Below are 24,794 nucleotides of genomic sequence, written 5' to 3'. Positions count from 1 at the left end.
ATGGATGTATATGAATTAATAAGGCTAAAGCATCTGAATAGGGGTTTATGTTTCTATCTTTAAAAAAATTGTAATAAAAATAATTTAAGTTGGCACTAGGAAATCTACAAGAATTTTCTTCCTCTAAAGAGTTCCATATATTATTTAAAGTTGAGAAACTGATCTGATGGATTCATTTTGAATACACTGTGTTCTTTGTTGAAATGAATCTTGTCCTTTAAAAGTACAAATTGCTTTGGCTAGTAAAATTAAGTTAAATCAGCTGAAACATTCATATTATTACTATGATACATGGGACCAAGATGACTTAGGGAAAGTTCAAAGGAAAAACACAAGATAAAGACTCACTTCAGGATGGCAAGACAAAGTCTTATTACATGGAGAAGAATCAGAGAAAGGAAGGAATATCACTTCCCTGCTCCCTCAAATTTTGTCATGGATACTGGCTTGAAAATGCAATGCATAAATGGATTTTATACTTTCTTGCCCTTGTAATTCAGAGGACACATAAAATTGACATGAATTAGAAATTAACTTTGTGTCAAACTCAATTTTAAATAGGTCATATATGGGATAGACCAATGAGAATGTATTATAATTTCTTAAAAATAGTTCTTTCCTTTTAATTCGTGTTTTGGTATAAATAAATTTACTGATATGAAAGTGTTTGGATGTGTTAGCTACTTTGTGTTTATCTTTTAAAAAACAATTTCATTTACATTAAAAGGGTTCTAAGGCAAAAACAAATTTTGCATACTGGCTCCTTCCCTATTTTGCAATGAGGTAACTGAAGAATAAAATCTAGAGACAGACACAGTGTTCCTTCCCCTTTAACTCTGAAGCCTAATATCCTCAATTATTTGTTTTTCTTTTGTATCTTTAAAATGTTTTCAAAATGTCTGTGAAACAAGGTAGGGTATAAAGAATTAACATTATTCATTCTCAAGAGAAAAACACCACTCACCCATTGGCCAATTGTCATACACATGCTTTGCAATGTCAGAAGCAGAATCATTAGGAGAAAACAGGAACTCTTTTGTTTTTCCGCTTACCAAGATGAGGCGCAAATTTATCTGAAAGAAGACAATGATCCTTTTAATATAAATCTTGAAATTTTTAAAGTAAAAAAATGACTCCTAGGCTTTTTATTTCAATCATATTCTAAATTATTACTAATGCCATTTTCTAGTTTTTATTTATTTGAACTCTGTAAAGACTTTTTTTTAAAGAAGAGAATTTGGCATATGATTTTATTTCCATTTTTTAATATATATGGGGAGCCCATTTTGCCTTAATAAATAAACAAAAGAAAACAGAAACTCATTATACTTTTATATTTAACTACTCCAACAATATTTTTACAGGTTATCACTATCACTGCAGTATACATATTTTCCATTGAAAATCTAATAAAAATGGTGACGCTGCAGATCACATCACTAAACAGAAAAAAAATTAGTTGATAATCTACTTCTTAGAAAAACAAAGGGAAACAATAAATTATATATAAATTTTTATCCTATAAAAATTATTCAAACCTAAACAAATTAACTAGAAACCATAAAGAATTTTACAATGGTTAAAGGAGGAATCAATAATAGTCGTTTTGTTAATCCCAAATGCACAATCATTTATTTTGAGAAGGCAGAGGAGGAGCTTATGTGTGACAAAAGACACACATTCATCCTCAGTGAATAATCTAAGGTAAATAATGGAATTAAAAATTTTGAGATCCAATAAATTTACATTTCTGAGTAAATATATTTGCCTATACCTTTTGTAAAACATTCTAAATGTTCACGTTTTAATTTTTTCTCTATCCATAATTAACTTGATGCTATTTCTAAAAACCGTATCACTCATTTCCCTATAAGTTACACAAATACAAGTGGGGTTTTCTATACTTCTGGGCCTCTAATTAAGAGAGCAAGTAACACCTTCCCAAAAGTTGGCTTTAGTCTAGAGCTGAGTCCTGGGACTAGCCCAGGTTCTTTATATATAAAGAACAGAGAATGTCATTGTATCAGTTTGAATTGTGCCTGGTCCCAGGTTAGCCAAGCTCTCTTCTTCAGTTACCAATACTTTTATCTTCTAAAAAAATACCAGAACATCTTCAGATGGCCAAGTCTACAAGGAATAAATTGATGGCCTAACACAGCACCATTTAGATACCAGGTCACTGATTTAGTATCTACTACCAACACGGCCAATGCCACTTCCATTGCCTCAGCACTTTGAAAATGTACTCATAGTTATAAAATATCTCCTCTAGAAAAATGCTATGCACAAACAATTCCTCATTCATTGGAATGTGACTGGATCCCATATTAGATGAAATAGAACCAGAAGCCAGACTAGACATTACATTCTAATTTTATGTGTATTATATCTCCATAAAAAAAAAAAAAGCTTTTTAGGGTGCCTGGGTGGCTTAGTTGGTTAAGTGTCTGCCTTTAGCTCAGGTCATGATCCCAGAGTCCTGGAATTGAGTCCCACATTGGGCCTTGCTCAGTAGAGTCTGCTTCTCCCTCTACCCCTTCCCCCTGCTTGTGCTTTCTCGCTCTCTCAAATAAATAAATAAAATATATATTTTTAAAAGTTTAGAAGATAAAAGAAATCTATATTCCAGGTGAAACGCTCTTTCAAGAATTTCTTGCTGCCCTTTCTGACTGGAATAAAATTTGAAATTAAACCAAAGAGCGTATTAATACAGGAAGAGATCTGATGAAATCATACTACTGTAAATAAGTAATAAAATCGAGAAATTTTTAAAGTCCTATCTGAACAAAATTGAAGTAATAGTAAGAATGATTAAATTTTAAGAAAGCACCATTTATTTATTTCCTAAAACAAATAAGTAATGGTGATTTTTAAAGCAAGGAACCCAATATCTATACAATATGGATTTTAGTTCTCAGAGATACAACAATATTTATATATATCTCTTTATATGTGAATACTGATAAATGTATACTACATACTCTGAACTTACATGCAATCTTTTAATGGCTACATACTATTGTATAAGGGTCCTTCAGTCATTAATGCCTAAGAAATTATTCCTCTCATAATGGTTCAGCCACATGTGTTTGATTAACCAGAAAGAAATATAATTAAATCCGGGGATCCCTGGGTGGCGCAGCGGTTTGGCGCCTGCCTTTGGCCCAGGGCGCGATCCTGGAGACCCGGGATCGAATCCCACATCGGGCTCCCGGTGCATATAGCCTGCTTCTCCCTCTGCCTGTGTCTCTGCCTCTCTCTCTCTCTCTGTGAGACTATCATAAATAAATAAAAGTTAAAAAAAAAAAAAGAAATATAATTAAATCCAAGCTTCCTAAGAGTTGTGTAAATGATACGAATCTCCTTTTTTCAGAATCATCTTTTAAGTTTAAAATTAATTTCTATTGGGCTTTTATTCAAATTATAATATTTAAAAATTTAAAAAAGGGGAAAAAAAAAGACTCAATCCTTGGAATCTACAAAGACCATACCAAAGCATACTTCAGACTTTCCTTAATATCCATCAATATGGAAACGGAAAAATATGACAAAAATATGGATATCTATAGTTATTAAACAATTTAAGGTATAGATCTATATGATTTGACATGGAAAGGTGTCCACAATATATTAAACTAAATAATACACACACCCCACCCCATAAATATGTAACACCAAATGGGTTCATGAAGCTGTAGTTCCCAGCATTTCTTATTTTAAAATTAATACACATCACTATCACCAGTAAACTATTTCACTTTTGTATTTCAGTATCAATGGTCTAAAGAATTTATGTGCATCTAAATTTTCAGAATGTTAAGAACTTTTTGGCTTCAAAAAGTTGTGTTTGACACAGGTTAAAAAAATTTTGAGTGTTTACAGGGGTCATACCCTTTTCAGTTTGACACAGACCCTACTGAACCCCACTTACTCACAGTGGCCGCTTTATACACTTACAATACCTGCTAGTCCCAGAAAACATTTCAGTTTGTAACTCATGGTAGAGTTTCAAAGCAGTTTTGGGCTACAAAATCAGAACAAAATGCAAAGTAAGATTTCAAAATCTACCTAGAACCTAATCACCCCTCTGGGTGGGAAGAGAGAATATGAAAACTCTAAGTCTATAAATACATAAATCTAAGAATTCATCAAATCTTAGTTACAATGATCTAAAACTGATAATAACAGTTAAAGTCTGCTTCCCCAGCAAGGAAATTTATGTCCCCAGTTAAAAATAACAGCAATGAACCCACAAAATTAAGTTGCTGAGTAAAGTAACACATTGCCTGATTCCAGTGCCTGGTACAATGGCTGGCATGTGGTAGGTGTTCAACATTTGTTGACTGACTAATATTGCAGTTTCTTTAGTTTCAGTATGCAAGTGGAAATATGACTGGAAAGGTCAGCACTAAGATTCAAATCCAGGCTTTCACATTCTGGGCATTTTATCAAATGGGAAAATGGTAATGGGGGGCGCGCCTGGGTAGTTAAGCATCTGTCTCTCAATTTCAGTCAGGTCATCTCAGGGTGGTGAGATTGAGCCCCACATCAGGCTCCATATTCAGAGGGGGTGGGTGGGGAGTCTACTTGTGATTCTCTCTCCTTCTGCCCTTGCCCCCCCTCTAAATAATAAATAAATCTTAAAAAAAAAAAAGAATGGGAATGGATAATAATCATTTTTTGGTAGTCATATGAACATGTAGATAGTTCCAACATGTAAACATCTTAGTGCTTAATTTGTCAGGCTCTGGATTGTCAGTAAAATGCCACAGTTTATATAAATGCTATCATTTAGTAAGGTATTTTCAAAAGTAAAATTAATTCTGATTCAACCTAATTTTCAAATGAAGCTAAAGATTAGGTTACTGGGATGCCTGAGTAGTTCAGTGGCTGAGCATCTGCCTTCGGCTTAGAGCATGATCCTGGGGTGCAGGATCGAGTCCTGCCATCAGGCTCCTTGCAGGGCGTCTGCTTCTCCCTCTGCCTGTGTGTGTCTTTGCCTCTCTCTGTCTCTCTCATGAATAAAGATTAGGTTACTGATATGGAAGATTACTGGATGAGTCTGGACTTGTTCCTATGTTTATCTCTATGTGACAACCTTGTTCTTAGACTAGATGTATACATCTGCCTTAGTATATAGGCAAGTGTATCCTAGGGTTGTAACACCAAAGGAGGAAAACACTAAATTTCCTTGCTTTCCTTAGAAAAAATCTTGAAAGCAATCACCCAGATAAACATCTGCATACACAGGCTGGCCAGTAGTTAATTACTCCTATATCATATTAAGAAATTTCTCAAGCTTATTCAGATAAATAATATTATAGTGCCTCTCAGTAAATATATATGGTGATTCCTATAAATGTGAGCTAGTTTCCCTTTAAAAGATTATGTTCCATTTATTTAAATATTTATAAATGAAAGATCTTTTTACTTCTTTGAAGCCATGCTAAGTCAATCTATAAAGTATCTTAAAAGAACTTTTGCTTGTGGGGTACTGGGATTCTTGACATATTGACAATGGATTAAAAACAACTCTTTATAGCTTAAAATGTGATATACTACATGCACATACTTGTCTAAAAATAAAACTGTTAATCAGGACTCCAAATGACTAAGATGAGATGGAGCTCCTATTATGTAATAAAATTCATAAGGTATGGTGTTCAGATTATGAGACATTTCATAGTCACTTTTGAGGCAAAACAAATCCAAGTAAGACTTTAACTGAGGTAGCTACCATAATCATTTCCTGTAAGGCCAATGGAAATGACAAGAACTCTTCCATGCACGTCATTTCAAGTTAAAAAAGTTTTTAGTCAAATTGACATTTCTACTTGTCAGAGTATAACAATTTAGAGAAATCTCATCTAGAACTTAATTCAGACACAATTTGTTTTCAATTGGTTACGATAAACTTAGAAGTAAACACGAGAATGGAAGACAGAATTTTTTTTTAAAGATTTTATTTAATTTTTTATGAGAGACAGAGAGAGAGAGAGAGAGAGAGAGAGAGAGGCAGAGACACAGGCGGAGAGAGAGGCAGGCTCCATGCAGGGAGCCCGATGTGGGACTCGATCCCAGGACTGGAGGATCAGAACCTGGCCTGAAGGCAGGTACTCAACCACTGAGCCACCCAGGTGTCCCGAAAGACAGAATTAATTGGAATAGTCTATGAAAATAAAACAGACAAGTATGGAAATGGACCATGTCCTTTAAAAAAAAAATATGACTGCTTTCTAACAAGAGATCAACAGGTTAATCAGAAAAGGAATTCCTGACTTCTCCTGTGAGTCTCATTAAGAATAAAAAGAGTACTGGGGTACTCTACTTCACATTCACACTCTACTTCACCTTTGCCCCTTGTAGTGCTCATTCCTGCCTTTTTTGCTAAAGGGCAAGCAAAGTGGCCAGTGCAAAGATGTTAGACTTTCTTTGCAAATCACTTTTTAAAAGCTTTCAATTTATCTCAAAGGGATTTTGCTAAATAAATAAAGCCAACCCCAAAAGATTACATGCTGTACAACTCCAAATATTCAGTATACTTGAAATGACAAAACTATGGAATGGAGAATGGATTAGTGGTAGCCAGGTTTTAGGCAGAGGTGAAGGGGGAAGGGTGGCTTATCTATAAAAAGGAAGCACAAGGGCAGCCTGGGTGGCTCAGCGGTTTAGCGCCGCCTTCAGCCCAGGAGACCAGGGATCCAGTCCCACGTCGGGCTCCCTGTATGGAGCCTGCTTCTCCCTCTGCCTGTGTCTTTGCCTCTTTCTGTGTCTCTCATGAATAAATAAATAAAATCTTAAAAAAAAGGGGGGGGGGAGCAGAAAGGATGCTTGTGATGAACTGTTCTGTATCTTACTGTGGTGAGTGGTCACATGAATCTGCAGATGTGATAAAACTGCATAGAATTAAATGCATACACACACGAACAAGTGCATGTAAGACTGCAGAAATCTGAATAAAGTCTGCAGATTTTACCAGAGTCTTATTTCCTGCTGTGATACTATACTACAGTTCTGTAAGATGTTTCCATTAGGGAAACCTAGGTGAAGGGTATATGGGATTTCTCTGTACTATTTCTTACAATAAGAGCATGTGAATCTATTAAAATCTCCAAATAAGATTTTTTAAAAAGCAAGCACTCAACTTGGTAAAAATGTATACGGTATTGTATGTCTGTCTCCATTTATTCTTATTTGCATTTGAAAATTAATAATGCTTTTTAAAAAATATTGTATTAATATAGCTACTTGATCTAGAGAAAAGGACATAAGCCTATCAGTGACTTATTTTAAAACAATGCATGAATTTTAAAATAGATAAGCTGCTTTCTTTTTCCTAGAGTTATGGATTTGTAAATGGCTATTTTGCATTTCTACTAAACATTACAGAAAAATGGAATGGAGAAATGTGCTCATTTTTTTAGACAGGACTGATTTAAAACAAATTATTCAAACATCTGCAGTGCTAAAATATGGTAGTCATACATTTCATAAACTTTCTTTTAGTTGTTCATTTATTCAAACATTTTCTGAAAAAAGACACTATGCTTGGTGCCTGGATTACAAAAGATTTAATATGAAATCCATTGACGATTTTGTAACCTTGAAGCTATGAGAGAGACATAAAACCATAATTATGGGGGAGGGGTAGCTAGGATACAAAATTTTACATGCTCATAAATATTAGCTGAATGAATTTTTAAAACAACAGAAAGGAGAATCTGTGAGTATGATATTCCAGAGTAGGGTCTATATGGCACAGTGAATAAAGAAGGAGAAATGCTAACACTTGCCATTTACTGTGTGCCTTTACCTGTATCTCCAAAATTGCCCCTAGTTACTACTGTCCTAGCTCATTTCGGAAGCAGGTATTATTACTCCCATTTTAGAGTTGTACGAATGAATTCAGAGACTTTAATACGTAGATAAGCTGAGATATGAACCTGGGTGTGCTAATAACAATGTTTGATGTTTACCACTTGGGTCAAGTGAACCAGGTGGTCCCAGCAAATTCCTTACCATGGTCTCTGTATTACCATCACATCATCATCATCTCAACCACTCTTTCCCTCACTATCGTCCAACCACAGGTATCTTTTCTCAGTTCCTCAAAACTGTCAAGTTCTTACTTGCCTTAAAGCCTTTACACAGGTTGTTTCTTGTGCATGGATGGGTTGGTGTCCCACACTCCCCCCACTCCAATCCATACACACTCTGGCTTACACATATTTGAGATGGGATGGCATAAATAAATCCTATTGAGCCTCATCCTCCTGGATGAAATAATAAGACTAAATTTTTGAAGAAATAGTAGAAAAGAATTTCAAAATAGAATTTGAGAAGCCAAGAAGGCATTCCTATTCCCCAATGGAATGAAGCAGCAGTCCTATTTGTGAAGAAGTTAATATAAGGCATTCTTGGAAACAGATTTTTAACTTCTAAGAAAATACACCTGAATTCTTGTCTACGAATTTACTTGTATTATGGAGTCATAAACTAAGGGACATTGATATTTGCTAAATGGGTTGAAACTATGGGATCTTTTTCTATATTCTTTTTAGCACTCAGAATATTTATTCTAATATACGAAATATGAACTCTTTATAGGTAAAAACTTGGTGGAATTCTTTATTTGTTAAAAACACTTACCTACCCTGAACAACAGGCAAAGGGGAGACTAGAGAATTCTCCAGTTTAAGTTTCCAAGTAAAACTTTTATGACATCTCATTTTAGTTGGAATGTGAATTTCCAGAACATTGAACTCATTTTAAAATGTAGTTGGAGAATATTCCAAAGCAACATTTAATGTTTTTTAAATTATATGAACCGTCAACTATTTATTCATTAAATTAGTTTTTGATCACTCAACACAAACAAGAAACTATTGAGTTATACAAGTGAATTAACAATAATATTAAATTAGCCTATTTGCTTTCTAGAAAATGTAGATTGATTTTTTTTCTCTCATCAATGAAGAAACAAAGAAACCAGTGGGTTTCTTATAAGTACAGTTCAGAATCAAATAATGTAGCTCAAAATTTATAAGGCATTTAGTGCCTGGCACACAGTCAGTGCCTAAATAGCTGTTATCACAAATTATCTTCCATTGTCATCATCATAACCACAATTAGTTTAGTAGATCACATTATATTAACTATACAATGATCTCTCTTTAAATACTTTATAACATACACTTACTTTAAAATAAGTTTGGGAGACTTTGGTAAAATTAAAATTCCATGAGAAGACTGAATATATATTCTTGAGAAACTTTGCAAATTATTCTTAAAATTATTAATTTTTCAAGTTCCAAATCCTGTAAACTTAGAAAACATGTTGGTTCTGAAACTGAATTATGGTTCTGGATCACTTTAAAACCAGACTGTAGGATACAAACCAGCTGCTTTAACCAGATTTCATATGTGAGTGTAGCAGTCTAATTTCCTACGTATACAATCAACTAAATAGCATATCTGAATGAAACCAAAGTAGTCTCTCTGGGACACTGGATCTGTATCTAGGGAAACCTTTGTTTTGAGAAAGACTTTCAGGTCTTATGATTCACTTAATTAAGAACAACAGTTCAGTACAACTGTCTCTGTCAACCAAGCACTGAAAATACTAAATTATAGATAGGAGAAAGGGAACTGGCAAAGGCAAAGCAATAAAGAGGGCACTGGGGAAGGGAAAGAGTAGCTTTTCCTATTTTTTTAAGGTTTTATTTATTTATTCATGAGAGACAGAGAGAGAGAGAGAGAGAGAGAGAGAGAGAGAGACACACACACACACACACACAGGCAGCCTGAGAGGACTCGATCCCAGGTCTCCAGAATCAGGCCCTGGGCTGAAGGTGGTGCTAAACCGCTGAGCCACCCAGGCTGCCCGAGAGTAGCTTTTCCTATATTCATAATATTATGTCCATGTATTTCAGAAGGATGACAATTTTCTTTGCTCATCTTCCATTAGTAAAAATATGATGGTATATGGTTTTTTTTGGCTAAAAGCCTGAAATCATGGGGAAGGAAATTAATATTTATTGAATATCAACTATGTACCAGAAGTTTTCCTTATATATAGTGTATTTCATTTGAGTAGTACTAGTATATATACTATTCTATTATATAGTACTTCCTCTTGTCTCTAATCACCTAGCTACTCTGAAAAAGCCAGGTAGGACACAGCTAGGATAAAGCTTCTAGAGGTCTATACTTATATCTTATATTTGTGTTGGCTGGCCATTATTTGAGCCTTGCATCAGATTCTCCTTGAGGTGAGTGCTTGCCTTTTTGCTGGGGCTATCAATTCTCAGATTCTTTCCCTCCAACTTCTCCTATGTGATTATTAAATTCTCAGTACTACTTTAAATCCCATGCCTTTTACAATTTTCCTCAATCATTCAACTTTTAAGATTGGAAGGAGTTTCAAAATTCATCCAGTTCACAGACAGGGAACAGACAAGGGAAAAAAGAGGCCCCAGGCAGGCAGCTAGCTAGTTAGCTGCGGAAGCAAAATAGCAGAGCCCAGGTTTCCTTTCTGAGATCAGGGTTTGTTCTAGAGCACTTCAGTGTCTCCTCAAACACCCTCCCAACCTCCCTTTACATCCTTCTAAATATTGGCCTTATGTCTTATTCAAATAGCCACTCCAGAAGGCTTGCTTTTCTCTTAGGATTCATGCAACTTTTAAGACAAAATACTCCTAATCTACTACACACTACCTGAAAACGAATCCTATTTCTCTGAGTGATAGAACTTCTAGGGAATATAAATCAATGTTATGAGAAAAAAAGAGTTCTTACATACCATAAATTTGGAAATACCAGGTTAAAAAATTCAAACAGTGTTGCTAAGAACTAGAGGGAGGGGAAATGGAGAGTTAATGTTTAATGATTACAGATTTTCAGTTGTGCAAGATGAAAAGAGTTCTGGAAATGGGATGATGGTGATGGCTGTGCATTATGAATGTACAATGAACTGTACAAAAAGGGTTAAGATCACAAAGACAATGGTTAGTTAAAAAAATAACTTCCCATTAATAATTCATCTTGATCCTCTAATGTTTTAAATTATTGAAAGGTAATAAAACAGTTGGAGAGTAATCTCATCTAGGTAATTCTGTTATAATAAAGTGTTTAATTTTATACAAGTATAAAAATGGGTAAGATGGTAAATATGTGTATTTTACTACAATCCGAAAGCCAAAAAAATTTTCAAAAAAATTTCCAAATTTCTTCACTGCAAAACTTCTCAGAATCTTTCATATGCCAAAATGAATTTGTGAATCTCTAAGGGGAAGAGGACCTATTATTCTACTTTTAGATGACACTTCAAACGACTGAACACACAAATGTCTGGTAAACAGGGTACCAGGCTAAGATGCTGTAGAAGATACAAAGATGAACAAAATATAATCAGTACTCAGAATTTGCTATAACATTCAACTGCCTCAGGAGGCAGTAGGGTTAATGTAGGCAAGTCACTAAAAAAAAAAATCTGTTTACTGAATTTCAAATTTGTTAGGCATAATATGTTGATGTGGAACCTCATTTGAATGTAATAAAAAATCAGCCATCAGTCTTATGGGCATGATATTTTATCATAAAAATGCTGAAATTATTGTAATTAAAATAACTTATTTATACCTATTGTTAGAAGATATCAAAGTGACTTTCTTTTTTTCAGTATAACTATGAATTAAATATTTGCATCACTGCTGTATGAAAGGACAGGATATTCTCAGAGATGGTCTTCAACATTACACTAAAACTAATGTCCATTAAGATGGACATCTTAAAAACACACAATTGAAAAGGCTTATTTTTCCATAAACTTTTTTTTTTTTTTAATGAGGAAAATGGCTTAGACTTGATGCCATGGCTGTGGCTAGGAAACAAAATAATTTTAATGTGTGCCTTTGCCCTATGAAAGTGAAACTAATGGTTCTCTGAGGGACTGTCCTGGATGACTGTTAAAAGTCCCTTCCAGCTCTAATATCGTATGATTAGCACTAAGCAAAAAGGGCATGTTATTTAGAAATATAACAATTTTATTATGTATAATTAAAAAATATACGTGGGATACATAAATATTTAGTAATAACCAAGTTATTCCGATCAGTCGCTTTTTATTTGAAGTAATAGATGTGGAATGATGCAAACCCACTGCCTTCATTTCCTCATCCCGAACTCTAATCTTTAAACCCCTACAAATATGCCTATTGAAGCCACAGTACTGAACCATATTCTTGCAGGTCACTTACAACCATCTAATAAAAAACCTCAAATAACTTCTTCTCATTTTCCATCTTCCTTAGTCTCTGTAACAATTTGACACAGTTTTCCTTCCTTCTTGAAAATCTTTCCTTGTCAGGTTTCTGTAATTCCCCAGACGTGTTGTCTGAAACACATGCCTCCATGGAATTTTCTGAAAGTGAAAACAGTTCAGCAACCAAGTGAATCTGCAAAACACTGCTTCATAGATTCCTGTCTTGGCAATTTGCCATGTATGTTAACATATTAAAAGCCCAGAGAATTCTTGCAGTGAACAAATTCATCTAACTTTAACAGAATTGCAGTATTTAATCATAGAACCAATTTTTCTTCCCATATTACCTGTTAACCACCCCCATAGATCTATATTTGGTAACACTTGTTTTGGGGAATACTATTCCTGCTTCTCTGACCCTCTCCTTTGTTCTTTTTCCCCTTGTACTCCAAATACGAGCCTTCTAAGATTCCCTCATCAATCTTTTCTTTCTTCAACACCCCCGAGGCTTCAATTGCCACCTATATGGAACATTCCCCAACTAATTCTTCATAGGGCACCAATTTCATTTCTCCAACTGCCAGCTGACTCTTTGGATAGTCTGCTGTCCCTTCAAAATCGATCTGTTTAAAACTTATTTCTTCCTAATTAAGAGGTATCCGCTTCCTGACTTATTTATTTCTGCTAAATTCTCCTGGTCTCCTAGTTACTCAGGCTTGAAGGCTCAGTGTCACCATTCACTCTGCTTTTTTTTTCGTTTACTGGGTTACTAAATTCTTTCAAATTCTCTCTGCTGCCTCTCTAATCACTAAACCATCTTGCACATTGCCAAACAATTTCAACAGTTTAAAATTTGGTCATTGTGCTGGAGGTAGCTAATATTTACTGATCACTTACAAGAAGTATATGGTACTTTGCATGAGGTATATAGTTAATTGTTGTACAACCCTAGGAGACAGGTACGTACCACCATGCTGTAGTGAGAACATCAAGGTTAAGTAACTTAAGATCACAAAGTTCATAGTCCAAACTCAGTCCAATCCAACTACTACTATTTCCCTACCCAAATTTCTGTTTCAGCCAAGAGTCACAAGAATGGATTGCTGATTCTGTTCGTTCAGTTTTAATGCATCCTGTGAAGCTCTATGTGACCACTTGGGCCTCCACCACCCCTTCCTCCCTTAGAGTTTCTATCCCATCACGGGCCATGCTGGAGCAGTCATGTCCATGACTGCCTGAGACAATTATGATTTACATCTGTGATACCACTATAATGACGAACAGTACTCCCTTTTAATCTCAAAAGTATGTCAATCTACCTAATAAATTATAAGGTCATCCTACATATAGCATATCATTTATCGTAGCAAGATACATTTTATATATATGTCTTAACTCCCCAATTAAATCATGGTCTTTGAGGATGGAAAATCTTAAAACTTCTTAATAGCTCTTTCAGAAGTTGCAAACTTATATCAACAAGCACAGTTGTGGAGATGAGGTGCCTTTGGCTGTTTTTTGTTTCACATTTAAATCCTCATTTTAGATCAAAAGAAGAAGAAAATGCATATTAAGTTAACTCATATAGTTAACCTCATATGATTCACCGTGCCTGAAAAACAGTAGGAACTATGCTGGAAGATGAATGAATAATGTGCCAGAATATGCCAGACTACAGACAACATTCCTAAAATATTTCATTAATGTACACGTAACATAACTAGGACGAAGATCTACCAATAATTACCCAAAAAAGTATATTTTAGTATTTTTTCCTGTTATAGTTAGCTGATGACAGACTATTTTCCACATACAACTATCATGGAAGATAAGCCCTGAAACAGACCACAGTGATAATGAAAAACAGTTGCCCTGAAGAGGGAAAAAAGAAAAAGACATGTAAAAAATTATTCTATTCTTTACAGTATGTCAGTCAACTCATTATTCAAAAGTGATAGCAAGCTCTCCTATGTAAGAAGAATACATTTTGTCTGCCCATGAAGAAAACAATTGTTCCACGCTGCCTGTGCTTTGCAGTCCTATTCAGCTTGCACAGACAATTTGCATCAACCTGTGACTAGTGATACTGTCACTTAGTGGTGCCCCAGATAAGTATGACCTCATGTGCTCTTAATATGGAGGTTCTCATTTATAAATTAATGTCTCCACAATACTTACAGATTCTTACTTGAATACAAGTGTGCTTTAATTATTATTTATTAAATTTTGAAACTTTCATAAATAATTTATCAGTTTACTTAGGAGTAAGCTGACGAATTATTCAGCAGTGGAGCTCTACATAACAAGCAGGGAATGAAACAGGCAAGTGTGATAAAAGCATCCACGTCAGCAGATATTATTAAATACAGTTATCAGTAAAATACAGCATAAAATCTATGCAGGATATACTAAGAATGTTAATTAACACAATCATCAAGTGCTAGTCTTCATTAAAAAACTGTTCCTAAAAAGTTGTTAGAGAATATAAAGCCAGCAACATCAAAACATTTAGTATTACAATATAGAGAGCAAGACAAATGACAGCAGATGGTTTCCAAAGTGGGGGAATAGAGAACTGCAAAGTAATAAAGTACAAATTACAACTAAAAGTGAAACATTGATAAACAGTTTAGGAAAAGGTCAGTTGAACTCCTGGGAAAAAGTAAATGACTAACAGCAAAAGAAGAAATATTCATACATGGGAAAGATTGTTATGAGATTAGATAATTATCTGAAGACATGGACAAGAAAAGAGCAGGATGTATGGTTGCCAGAGAAATAATTCAAGAAGTAAAGGACCTCTGGCACTGGGCTGAAAATACATTATACTTTTTACAAATTTAGAAACTTAGATTCAGAGATAAAGAAAATTCGTGTAAGGTTATGATGAAACCAGAAGATAGTAATCTTCATGATGCAGTTAAGTATGACAACCCTTGGACTTGGATTACATGTTGAACATGTTTTTGGTTTTTTTAACCATTTTAACCAGTGAAATAGTCTATATTTATGTCTATTAAACACCACCTGCAATAATATGTGAGAAATTTCAGAAGCTGTTAACTTATATCAACAATAACTCAGAGTAACTAATACCATAAAACAGATATAAAAGTCAGGGAAAGATATTTAATGAGTCTCTGGACCTCTTATTATAAGAACTAATGACAGTGTTCCTATCACCTTCATTTCCTAAATTAGATTTTCTTTTATTTTCAGAATATTCATGACAAATGTTTGAATAATTATCAATCCCTAAGGTACTGTCTTTACTTTATCTTCAAAACTTTATTAATTATGACTATGGCATAAAAGCTGCTATCTTAGGTAACATAATAAAATTACTTTTTCCAAGTTTTCTGCAGAAGCAATTCAACAATGCTAAGAGGCACTCCTTATTAACATCACTCCTACCACTCCCCATTCCACATACGTACGTACGTACACACACACACACACACACACACACGCCCTTATGGATGCTGACCTTTTCTGGTCTAGCTTAATTCTGTTTGTTAGGTGAAAAGTAAGTACCCAGGTAGAGGTTAATGTAGCGAATACTAAATAATGATTCTAAACATTAGAAGAAGATATGAAGAACGTGAATTCCTCAACAAGGGAGGCTGCTAGTGGATATATGATTTTAAATGTTATTTTGATCACATTATTTTTTTCTGGGCAGCCCGGGTGGCTCAGTGGTTTAGCGCCACCTTCAGCCCAGGGCCTGATCCTGGAGACCCGGGATTGAGTCTCACGTCAGGCTCCCTGCATGGAGCCTGCTTCTCCCACTGCCTGTGTCTCTGCCTCTCTCTCTCTCTGTCTCTCATGAATAAATAAATAAAATCTTTTAAAAAAACACAATTATTTTTTTCCATAGCTACTCAGTTACCAGGTTTTATTAATTTTCCTTACTTCTGCAATGTTTACTGCATCTATTCTTTTCCCACTCCTCACCCCCATCCCTTTGTCAACATCCTAGTTTAGATTATTATCACTAGTTATCTACTAACTGGTCTTCCTGAGTATTCCCTGCCCCCTTCTCCCATGCTGTGTATAACTCATCCATGCAAATATTTATTGGGCACTTATCATCAGCCTACTATGTGAACCCTTAAATATTCAAGATCTACAAAAGCAAGAGAAATTAGCAGGTATACTTTAGTATGTGCTTCTAAGATCATGAAATTGGCTATGCATTTGATTATGTTTTCTGACAGCAGTTTTGGGGAGGAACTAAATGCATCAGGCCTATAAAATAACAAAGGTAGAATTCTACTCAAAGTTACTGTTAGGGTTCTTATCTATTGAAGCCAAAATAGTTTTATCTTGGCACTCTTTAAACTCTCACTGCAAACATTCATTTCACATTCAATTATTCAGGCTATTCACTCATGAATGGAGTTAGTGATTTTGATCACATATGCTTATAGGTATATAAGCATTTATATATAGGACCTCACGCCTTCAGGAAGCAACCACTATTAATGGCTTTAATTTAGCAAATACTAAATAATTTGGATTCTAACCAGTTTTAATTTATAAACTTTTATGTCCCAAAGTTCATTTGTAAATCCACTGTTTGTAACCTGGATTACATTTCTATAGAAAAAAAAAATCCATAAATGGCTTGTCAGTTTCTCAGAGAATTCCTAAGAGTCTAATTGATATGACTAAAATATACCTAATATGTCATGAAAAGTAGTAATACTATTAATAATCACAAACACATATAACTTTCTATGTGCAAGCTCCTCATTTAAGTGTCTTACATATATCAACTCATTTACTCTTTATAACAATCCTATAGGAAAGTTACCCTCATTATGCTCATATTTACAGGAGGAAGAAACTGACGCAGAGACTGAAGAACCTGCCCAAGGTCCAACAGCTTTGAAATATCAGAACTGGGTATCAATCTAACCCTGCTTTTAGCCACTATGTTAAATTGCCTATAACTATTAAAGTTTTAGTTAGTTTAATCTGCAAAGCATTCAAATTTTTTCAGTATATCATGGTTTTACTTCAAATGATTCATCTGGTATTTCAGGATCTTCTGAAGTTGAATGCTTTTATCACTTTACTCATTGTTACTTACTGAATTGTTCACATACATATATACAGAATTTACTTCAGGATTATTATATGGTCAAAGCCTCTGGGTAAGCTTAAGCTTTTGGACTGTCCTATTCATCTCCAAAACATGTTTCCTAAATAAACAAATCTGACTTGTTCTGGCATTCAAAACAAACAAACAAAAAATCTGTTAGGAAGTTAACAATAAGAGCAAATATTGCCATGACTTCTATAAATCACTCTATTATAAATATATTGAATCAACTTTTGATTCCAGGTCTTAGTGTCTTATATGTTATACTTACTGGAGGCAGGGTTATACCTTGATATTTTTGTCTGTTCATTTTCTGTAAATTTCCCTCCTCCACTGACTGCTCCTGGTAATACCAATCTTGGCAGCACCATCCCCTTACCCCAAAAAACAAAGATTCAAAGAAATTACTAACATAGGTTCAAATCAGGAGGATTTATTACTATGCATATGGGATGGTTTTGGACTAGTTTTTCAATGAAGACAAGAAGACTGGGGCAGGGGTGAAGGGCTGCAAGATGAAGAGAAAACTCGGTGATGATTCAAACTAGAGAGAAAGAAATGAAGAGACAGAGTTCCCAAAACAGAGGGAAAAGAAATAGCAGATTCAAAGGCCAGGAATGTAGTGTGGACTATTTGTTTACTTTATAACTCGTGGACAATTGAAATCAACAATCCTGGATACCTGGGCCACCGTGTGTGGGGACAGGAGGGCGAAATAAAAATCTTGTTCTCAACCCAGGTGTAAGTTAACAGACAGGTCAGTGAGAAATTTCCCTCCAAGTGGAACAGTGGACACATGACAGATCACACTATATGAATCCTCAAATTAGGGACAATGCCTCTTTCTCCCTTGACTTGTGACTTGACTTCAGAGTAACCAAATTTATTTTTATACTAAAAATAGTATGTAATTCCTTGGGAATTATACTGGGAATTATTTTTGAAATTACACTTCTTTTAAGTAAATACTGTTGATTCTGGAACAATGCGGAGGGGTTAGGGACACCAAACCCCTCACCCTAACACAGTAAGAAATCCACATATAACTTTTGACTCCCCCAAAACTTTATTAATAGTCTGCTGTTGACCAGGAGCCTTACCAATAACATAAACAGTTAATTAACACATATTTTGTAGGTTATATGTATTATTGTATTCTTACAATAAAGTAGAGAAAATGTTAAGGAAATCATAAGAGAAAATAGACTTCTAGCACTGTATTATATTTGTCAATACTGCAAGTTTATGTCATCTATTTACAACATCAATCATCTGTCAGTACCTACATCATTAATGTCTTATATGATACAAAACATTGTAGATGTTATATCTATTACTAACACTAGCTATCAAAAATGGAAAGATAATGTGAAACAGGAGATGGCTACAAGATTATTACAGTAGCACAGTATATACTATAGTTAAATCTATGCAGTTAAGATTTAATACTGCATTTTTATGTTTGTTTATCTTTCTTTCAACCTTGAATGGCACCAGGTATGGTCTGTGTTTATGTGCATTAAGTTTTGATAAATTTTAACTTTTTGTAATTGATTTGTGTATATTTTATAGCAGTAGGTGATAAAACATAGTAACTATATATATACACACACACACACACACACACACACACACACACATACATATGTATATTCTATGCATTTATGGCATATCTCTTTTTCTTTTGATTGCTCATCTGAGAGTTTTTTCAAATTGTCAAAAAAAGTCACAATTGTCTCCAAAAAGTTTTCCAAATTACTTTTTTTGATGATTTTATTTATTTATTTATTTAAGAGTAAGAGAGAGCAAACAAGCATGTGAGCAGGGGAAAGGGTAGTAGAGGGGGAAGGAGAAGCAGACTCCCTGCTGAGCAGAGCGCCTGACTCAGGGCTTCTTCCCAGGACCTTGAGATCATGACTTGAGCAGAAGGCAGAGGCTTAACCTTAAGACCCCTAGGCATCCCTTAATATATTTATTTTTCAAAAATCTGCATATAAGTGGACTCATGCAGTTCAAGCCTGTGTTGTTCAAGGGTCAACTGTAATTTATCCAGTATTGCTCCACGCCACATAATTGGGTCAAGCACAAGTTCAACTAAAACTCCAAACTTTCTACCAAGTAAAAGCTTCCAATTAGCTATAAAACTAATACTGAGAACCATTTTTTTAAAGTGTAGTAGTAGTGATAGATGTTTTGTAATTTTTTTTAGGCTTTATTTTCAATGACATCAAAAATAATTTAGTTTTTTTTTTTTTTAAGATTTTATTTGAGAGAGAGCACAAGTGAGCACACAAACTGAGGAAGAGGAAGAGGGAGAAGTAGACTCCTCTCTGCTGTTCAATTCTTAAGACAGAAAAAAAAACCACAGAAAACAAAACAGAAGATAAAGCTTAGGGGTGCCTGTGTGGCTCCCTTGGTTGAGCATTTGCCTTCTGGTCAAGTCAAGATCTCTGGGTCCTGGGATCAAGCCCCGCCTCCAGCTTCCTGCTCTGCAAGGAGTCGGCTTCCCTCTCTCTCTCTCTGTCCCTCCTCATCACTTGTTCTGACAAGTAAATAAAATCTTTTTTTTAAAAAAAGACAAAGCTTTAAAGATCTATTGCAAAGGAAGAGGCACACTAGAGCTGGCATAATTGAAATAAACAGATGATAAAAATTAAGGCATGTGCTAAAAGGCTAAAGATCTGAGTTACTTTTGGAGCCCCTGGAGGTAGGTTCTGTGGCAGAACCACCTCACTGTGTATGCCCTCTCTTTCAAATAAACAAATAAATATTAAAAAAAAAAAAAGACTTTATGAGAAAAACCTTAAGGGTAGGAAGAATATAGTTTGTTAAGTGTCTCTTTTCTTTAACCACTGACATTTCAATTTTAAGGCCATGGAAGGGCAGCCCGGGTGGCTCAGCGGTTTAGTGCCACCTTCAGTCCAGGGTGTGATCCTGGGGTCCTGGGATCGAGTCCTGCGTCGGGCTTCCTGCATGGAGCCTGTTTCTCCCTCTGTCTGTGTCTCTGCCTCTGTCTCTCTCTCTCTGTCTCTCATGAATAAATAATAAAAATAAAAAATCTTTAAAAAGTACACTTAAAAAATAAATAAAAATAAGGCCATGGAATAGGCAGTTAGTGTATTTATACATTAATTATTTACAAATTACTTGGTAGATATAACTTATAAAGACACATTATCAAATAGGCTCCTAAAAAAAAAGCTTACTGTATTTATCTTATTCCTCATATTTTAGCACCTGTATTCTGTTGGTTGCTTGTCTCTGTTTTTGTCTCCCCATTAAAACTGTGTATTTCTTCAGGTCAAAAAAAGGGAAAGGGGGGGGAAAGTATGTGCTAGATGCTTTGCTACCTTCTGAAAGAGACATAACGCTCACAGTCAGGAAAATAGGCTTAGCTGGTAAGTAAAATATGGTTGAGGAGTACAGACAGAATTTTAGAATTAAAGGAGTGTAATATCCTCATAGGGTGTTTTCATCAACACCCTATGGTTATCTGGGGGTGGCACCTGGGTGGCTCAGTTGGTTAAGTGTCTAACTCTTGGTTACGGCTCAGGCCATGATCTCAGGGTTATGGGATTGATCCCCACATTGGGCTTCCACTCAGGGGAAGTCTGTTTGAGATTCTCTTTCTGCCCCTCCACCCACATGCACTGCACATGCACGCTCGCAAGCTCTCCCTCTCTCAAATAAATAAAAAATCTTAAAAAAAAATACTTATTTGGTGAACATTGCTAATCTTCTTTAAGATCTCCTAACACATTTATGTCCACTGGCCAGGGCAATGCTGGAGACAAACTATTACTCTTCTAATTCCACACAGACATTCCCCAATACATGTTCAAATCTGCAATTTAACTCACATTACATACATTACCCATATGCATTAGGGAGGCACCTGAACTGTTACTTTACCTTTTATGGCTACTGCCAACATCAAATAAATATGAACATTTGCTGTAAATTCTAAGACCTTACAGTGCTGAGTCTCATATTTATATGAATGAAATAATTAGCTTCAATCAAATAAAATGGCAGTCCTCGATTTATCCTTTTTCTAAGCTTTCTCAGTTATTTCCCACCTTATATGTGAAGTCTGACATACATTTAGACCTATAAATCCTTTGAATATTAATTAAACATGTAAGTAAGTCCTATCCCCTCAATTAGATTATAAACTCCTCAAGGGCAAGAATCACAATACCTCCTATTCCTTTTGTGTCTTTACTCCCTTCTACTTCCTCTCACCATTAGATAGTTTTTCAGAGTGGGTATTTGTGGTAGCACTATTAAATATCCTTAATGAAGGCATGATACAAGTACTGAACCAGCTGATTATCTTCCCCAATGTGCGTCAATAAAATCATCAGGGGACCATTAGGGAGGAAAAGAAAAATACCATGATTACCATGATCACCAATGCAATCTCTCTTGCAACCACTAAAGAGGTAGCTCTAAAAAGAAGCAGCTGCAGACCATATGCTTACTAACAATCCTTATTCCAGAGACTCAAGGTCCTCTAAACATCTATAGTCATTCTATAAATTTAAATCCGAATATGGCACATATAATAAGAAAACACATGGAAAATAAAAACTAAGTATGCTATAGCACAACCATTACACAGAAAATAAATATATAAATGAATTACTTTTCAAATGTGGGAAATTAGCAAAGAAATTGAACTGTATGATCTTCATTACTCATCAAACTTTACCATTTTAGTAACTTTTGACATGTTTGATATTACTGTTGGTGATGTTCATAATAACAATAGTAAGATTTACTGATTGCTTACCATGTGTCAGAAATTATACTAATTACAATTACATAAAACAGTATTATTTTTATTTTCCAGATGAGGAAACTAAGGTTAAACACCTTGCCAAGGTGAAGGAGAAGACTGAATACAGTTCTGACTACCTCTGTACCCAAGATATTCTAAGACAGGATTTCTTAACCTCAGCACGACTGGCATTTTAGAATGGACAATTCTTTGTTGTGAAGGGCTGTTTTGGGCATTGGAGGCTATATGGTATCACTGCCTAGTCTCTCCCTACTAGATGCCCTGGCACCTTGCCTTCCCAGAAATAACAGCAATATAAAAAAAGTCCCCACACATTGCCAAATGTCTCCCAGGGGGCAATATCACCTTGGTTGAGGAACACTTGACTAAGCACTCTAACCTGTTGAATCATCAAGACCACATACTTCAAGAAATCCAGAGCAATAGAGTGACTTCATGGTTTAAACTACATAGCAAAAAAAGGATATTTCAAATAATTTGAAATAAGAGTACCTGAAAAAAAAAATACTAACTGAAGATATTCTATGGTTAAGTAAAAATGTTTTAATGGTATTTAAACTCAATAAATTACATTACTGTATTTTATATTCTTTGCTTCCATATAAAAAGACCATAAAAATATAAGTCCGTAACAAAATAAATAAATAAAACTTTTTACATGCAGATGAGTGAGTGTCAAGTAGTCCTTTTAATTGAATATCCACAATTTTTACCATGGGGGGGGGGAATCAAAATTTACATTTTGGAAGTATTTTCAGACCCTGTTAAGGACTACTTTTTTTCTCTTTTGTTCTTTATCACCTTCTTTCCATATCATATACATATACAAATTTTGCCCTATTATTTTACCTATCATGTTTGGCTTTTTCGTTTAAGCCTAGAGAAGTATTAGACAGTTAATACTCATTTTAGTTCAGACTTTGTTTTGCATGACTTTGCTTGCTTTTAAAATAAGCCCAAATCTTAATGGGCAAGGTTTGCCACAACTATGGATACTGAAAGAAAAAGTCCAAAGGACTGAAAGTATTTTATACAATGGCAGAATAAATGGACTGAGGATAAAATTTCCTAAAATGATACTGGGATGAGGGGGAAAGGGATGGAATGACTATACTAATATCCAAATGTTTAAAGGGTTTATTTCAAATTCCAGTTGCTGAATGACTACTCATTCCTTGTCATGTTTATATTTATGATCATATGAGGGCTTTACTTCTCCAAATACCCTATAGTCAATTCAAACAGATAAATCATTGAATTTCATAATTTTAAAATGTCTTCTGAAATACTAATTTTGACATTTTCCTCTATTATATATATAAGAGATACCAAAAAAGTAATATGACTAACAGGTTTAAATTACAGCTTATTTCCCCTTCTGACCCTCACTGAATGAATTGAGGAGAGGTTTAAATTTCAGCTTATTTCTGCTTCTGACCCTAGATAAATGAGTGAATGAGCTTTGATGGCCAATGTTTGGGTAGATTTCAGGATAGAAAGGAGCTCAGACAATGTAAACCCTTTTGGAAAGTCACTTGGTGATTAATATCATAATCTATAAAATAGTTCTCTTTTAATGATCAATTCTAATCCTATAAATTCATTTGATATCAGGTATTAGAAAACAGAAGAAGCAGAAGAAACAAAACTATGATATATAAAAATCTTTACTTCTAAAAACCCTAATAATGAAAAGGAAAGTGTAGGTTTAATAAATCAAAAAAAAAAAAAAAGATGAAAGAAAAATATGGCAGACCAACTGAATGGAACATTATTCAGCCATAAAAATTTATAAAATATGCGAAGATATGGACAGAAAAAGTCAAGCCAATCTTCTGGTATGTTAGTACATGCCAGTGTGTCAAATTACTGAAGTAACAGTGCTCTACAGACACTAGTCATTCAAATAAATGATGTTCTTTCAATAAGCACACTGAGAGGTGAGGGAAAAGGCTCACACACCAATCTCTAGGCTGTCACCAAAGAACCACTACCATAAACAGATTATATTTTTGGTATTATAATACTAAGTTTCTTTTTAGTTTTTTGCTTTAGCTTATGACTATAGTTAACTGGCATTTAGCTATCTGGGTAATTAACATGTGTTAGAAATTACAACAGATGAGCAGTCAGAAATCAACCTCACCTGTGACCAAATGCAGCCTGAAATGGATGGTTGCACTGTGTATGTTTAGGTGGCACGATTTTAAAAATCTGAACATAAAAATCCAGTGATTAGCTTATTCCTTATTATGAGTTACTCTCATATAGGGTGAAAAAGAGCTAAATATATATATTTTTTAACTTTCCATGAATTAAAAGGCTAGAACTGTTTCAGATTCATCTGGTACTAAAAAGGAAAAGTGCTAGAACTGCAAAATTTGTATTAAAAACTGAATTTTGGCATGTTTCAATTAAATCCTTCAAAGTAAAAACTAATAAACAGCTATAGACATTAAGCACTTTAGATCTTTTAAAGTAAAAGTTAATTACGATTTTTAAAAAATATGTCTTCTACAAAGGAAGAAGAGTAGAACAGAAGAATACAACTTACCAGAACTGGGATCAAGCAGAATATTAAATTTTAAGCTATGATTAAAACCTATAAAAGAAAAGATCTG

General features: G+C 34.6%; 1 protein-coding gene across 1 annotated transcript in view; it reads right to left on the bottom strand.

Annotated features, from left to right (window-relative positions):
- UBL3 (ubiquitin like 3) overlaps window positions 1-24,794 on the bottom strand; it is a 69,420-nt gene that overhangs the window by 12,278 nt on the left and 32,348 nt on the right. Inside the window, exon 2 of the mRNA XM_025462587.3 lies at window positions 965-1,073. Coding sequence (XP_025318372.1) covers window positions 965-1,073 — 109 coding nt within the window. The remainder of the gene's footprint in view (window positions 1-964; window positions 1,074-24,794) is intronic.

The sequence above is a fragment of the Canis lupus genome, chromosome 25, assembly GCF_003254725.2.
Source record: "Canis lupus dingo isolate Sandy chromosome 25, ASM325472v2, whole genome shotgun sequence".
Taxonomy (NCBI): domain Eukaryota; kingdom Metazoa; phylum Chordata; class Mammalia; order Carnivora; family Canidae; genus Canis; species Canis lupus.
The sequence above is the reverse complement of the archived record's forward strand: the minus strand, read 5'-3'. Positions and strand labels throughout refer to the sequence as shown.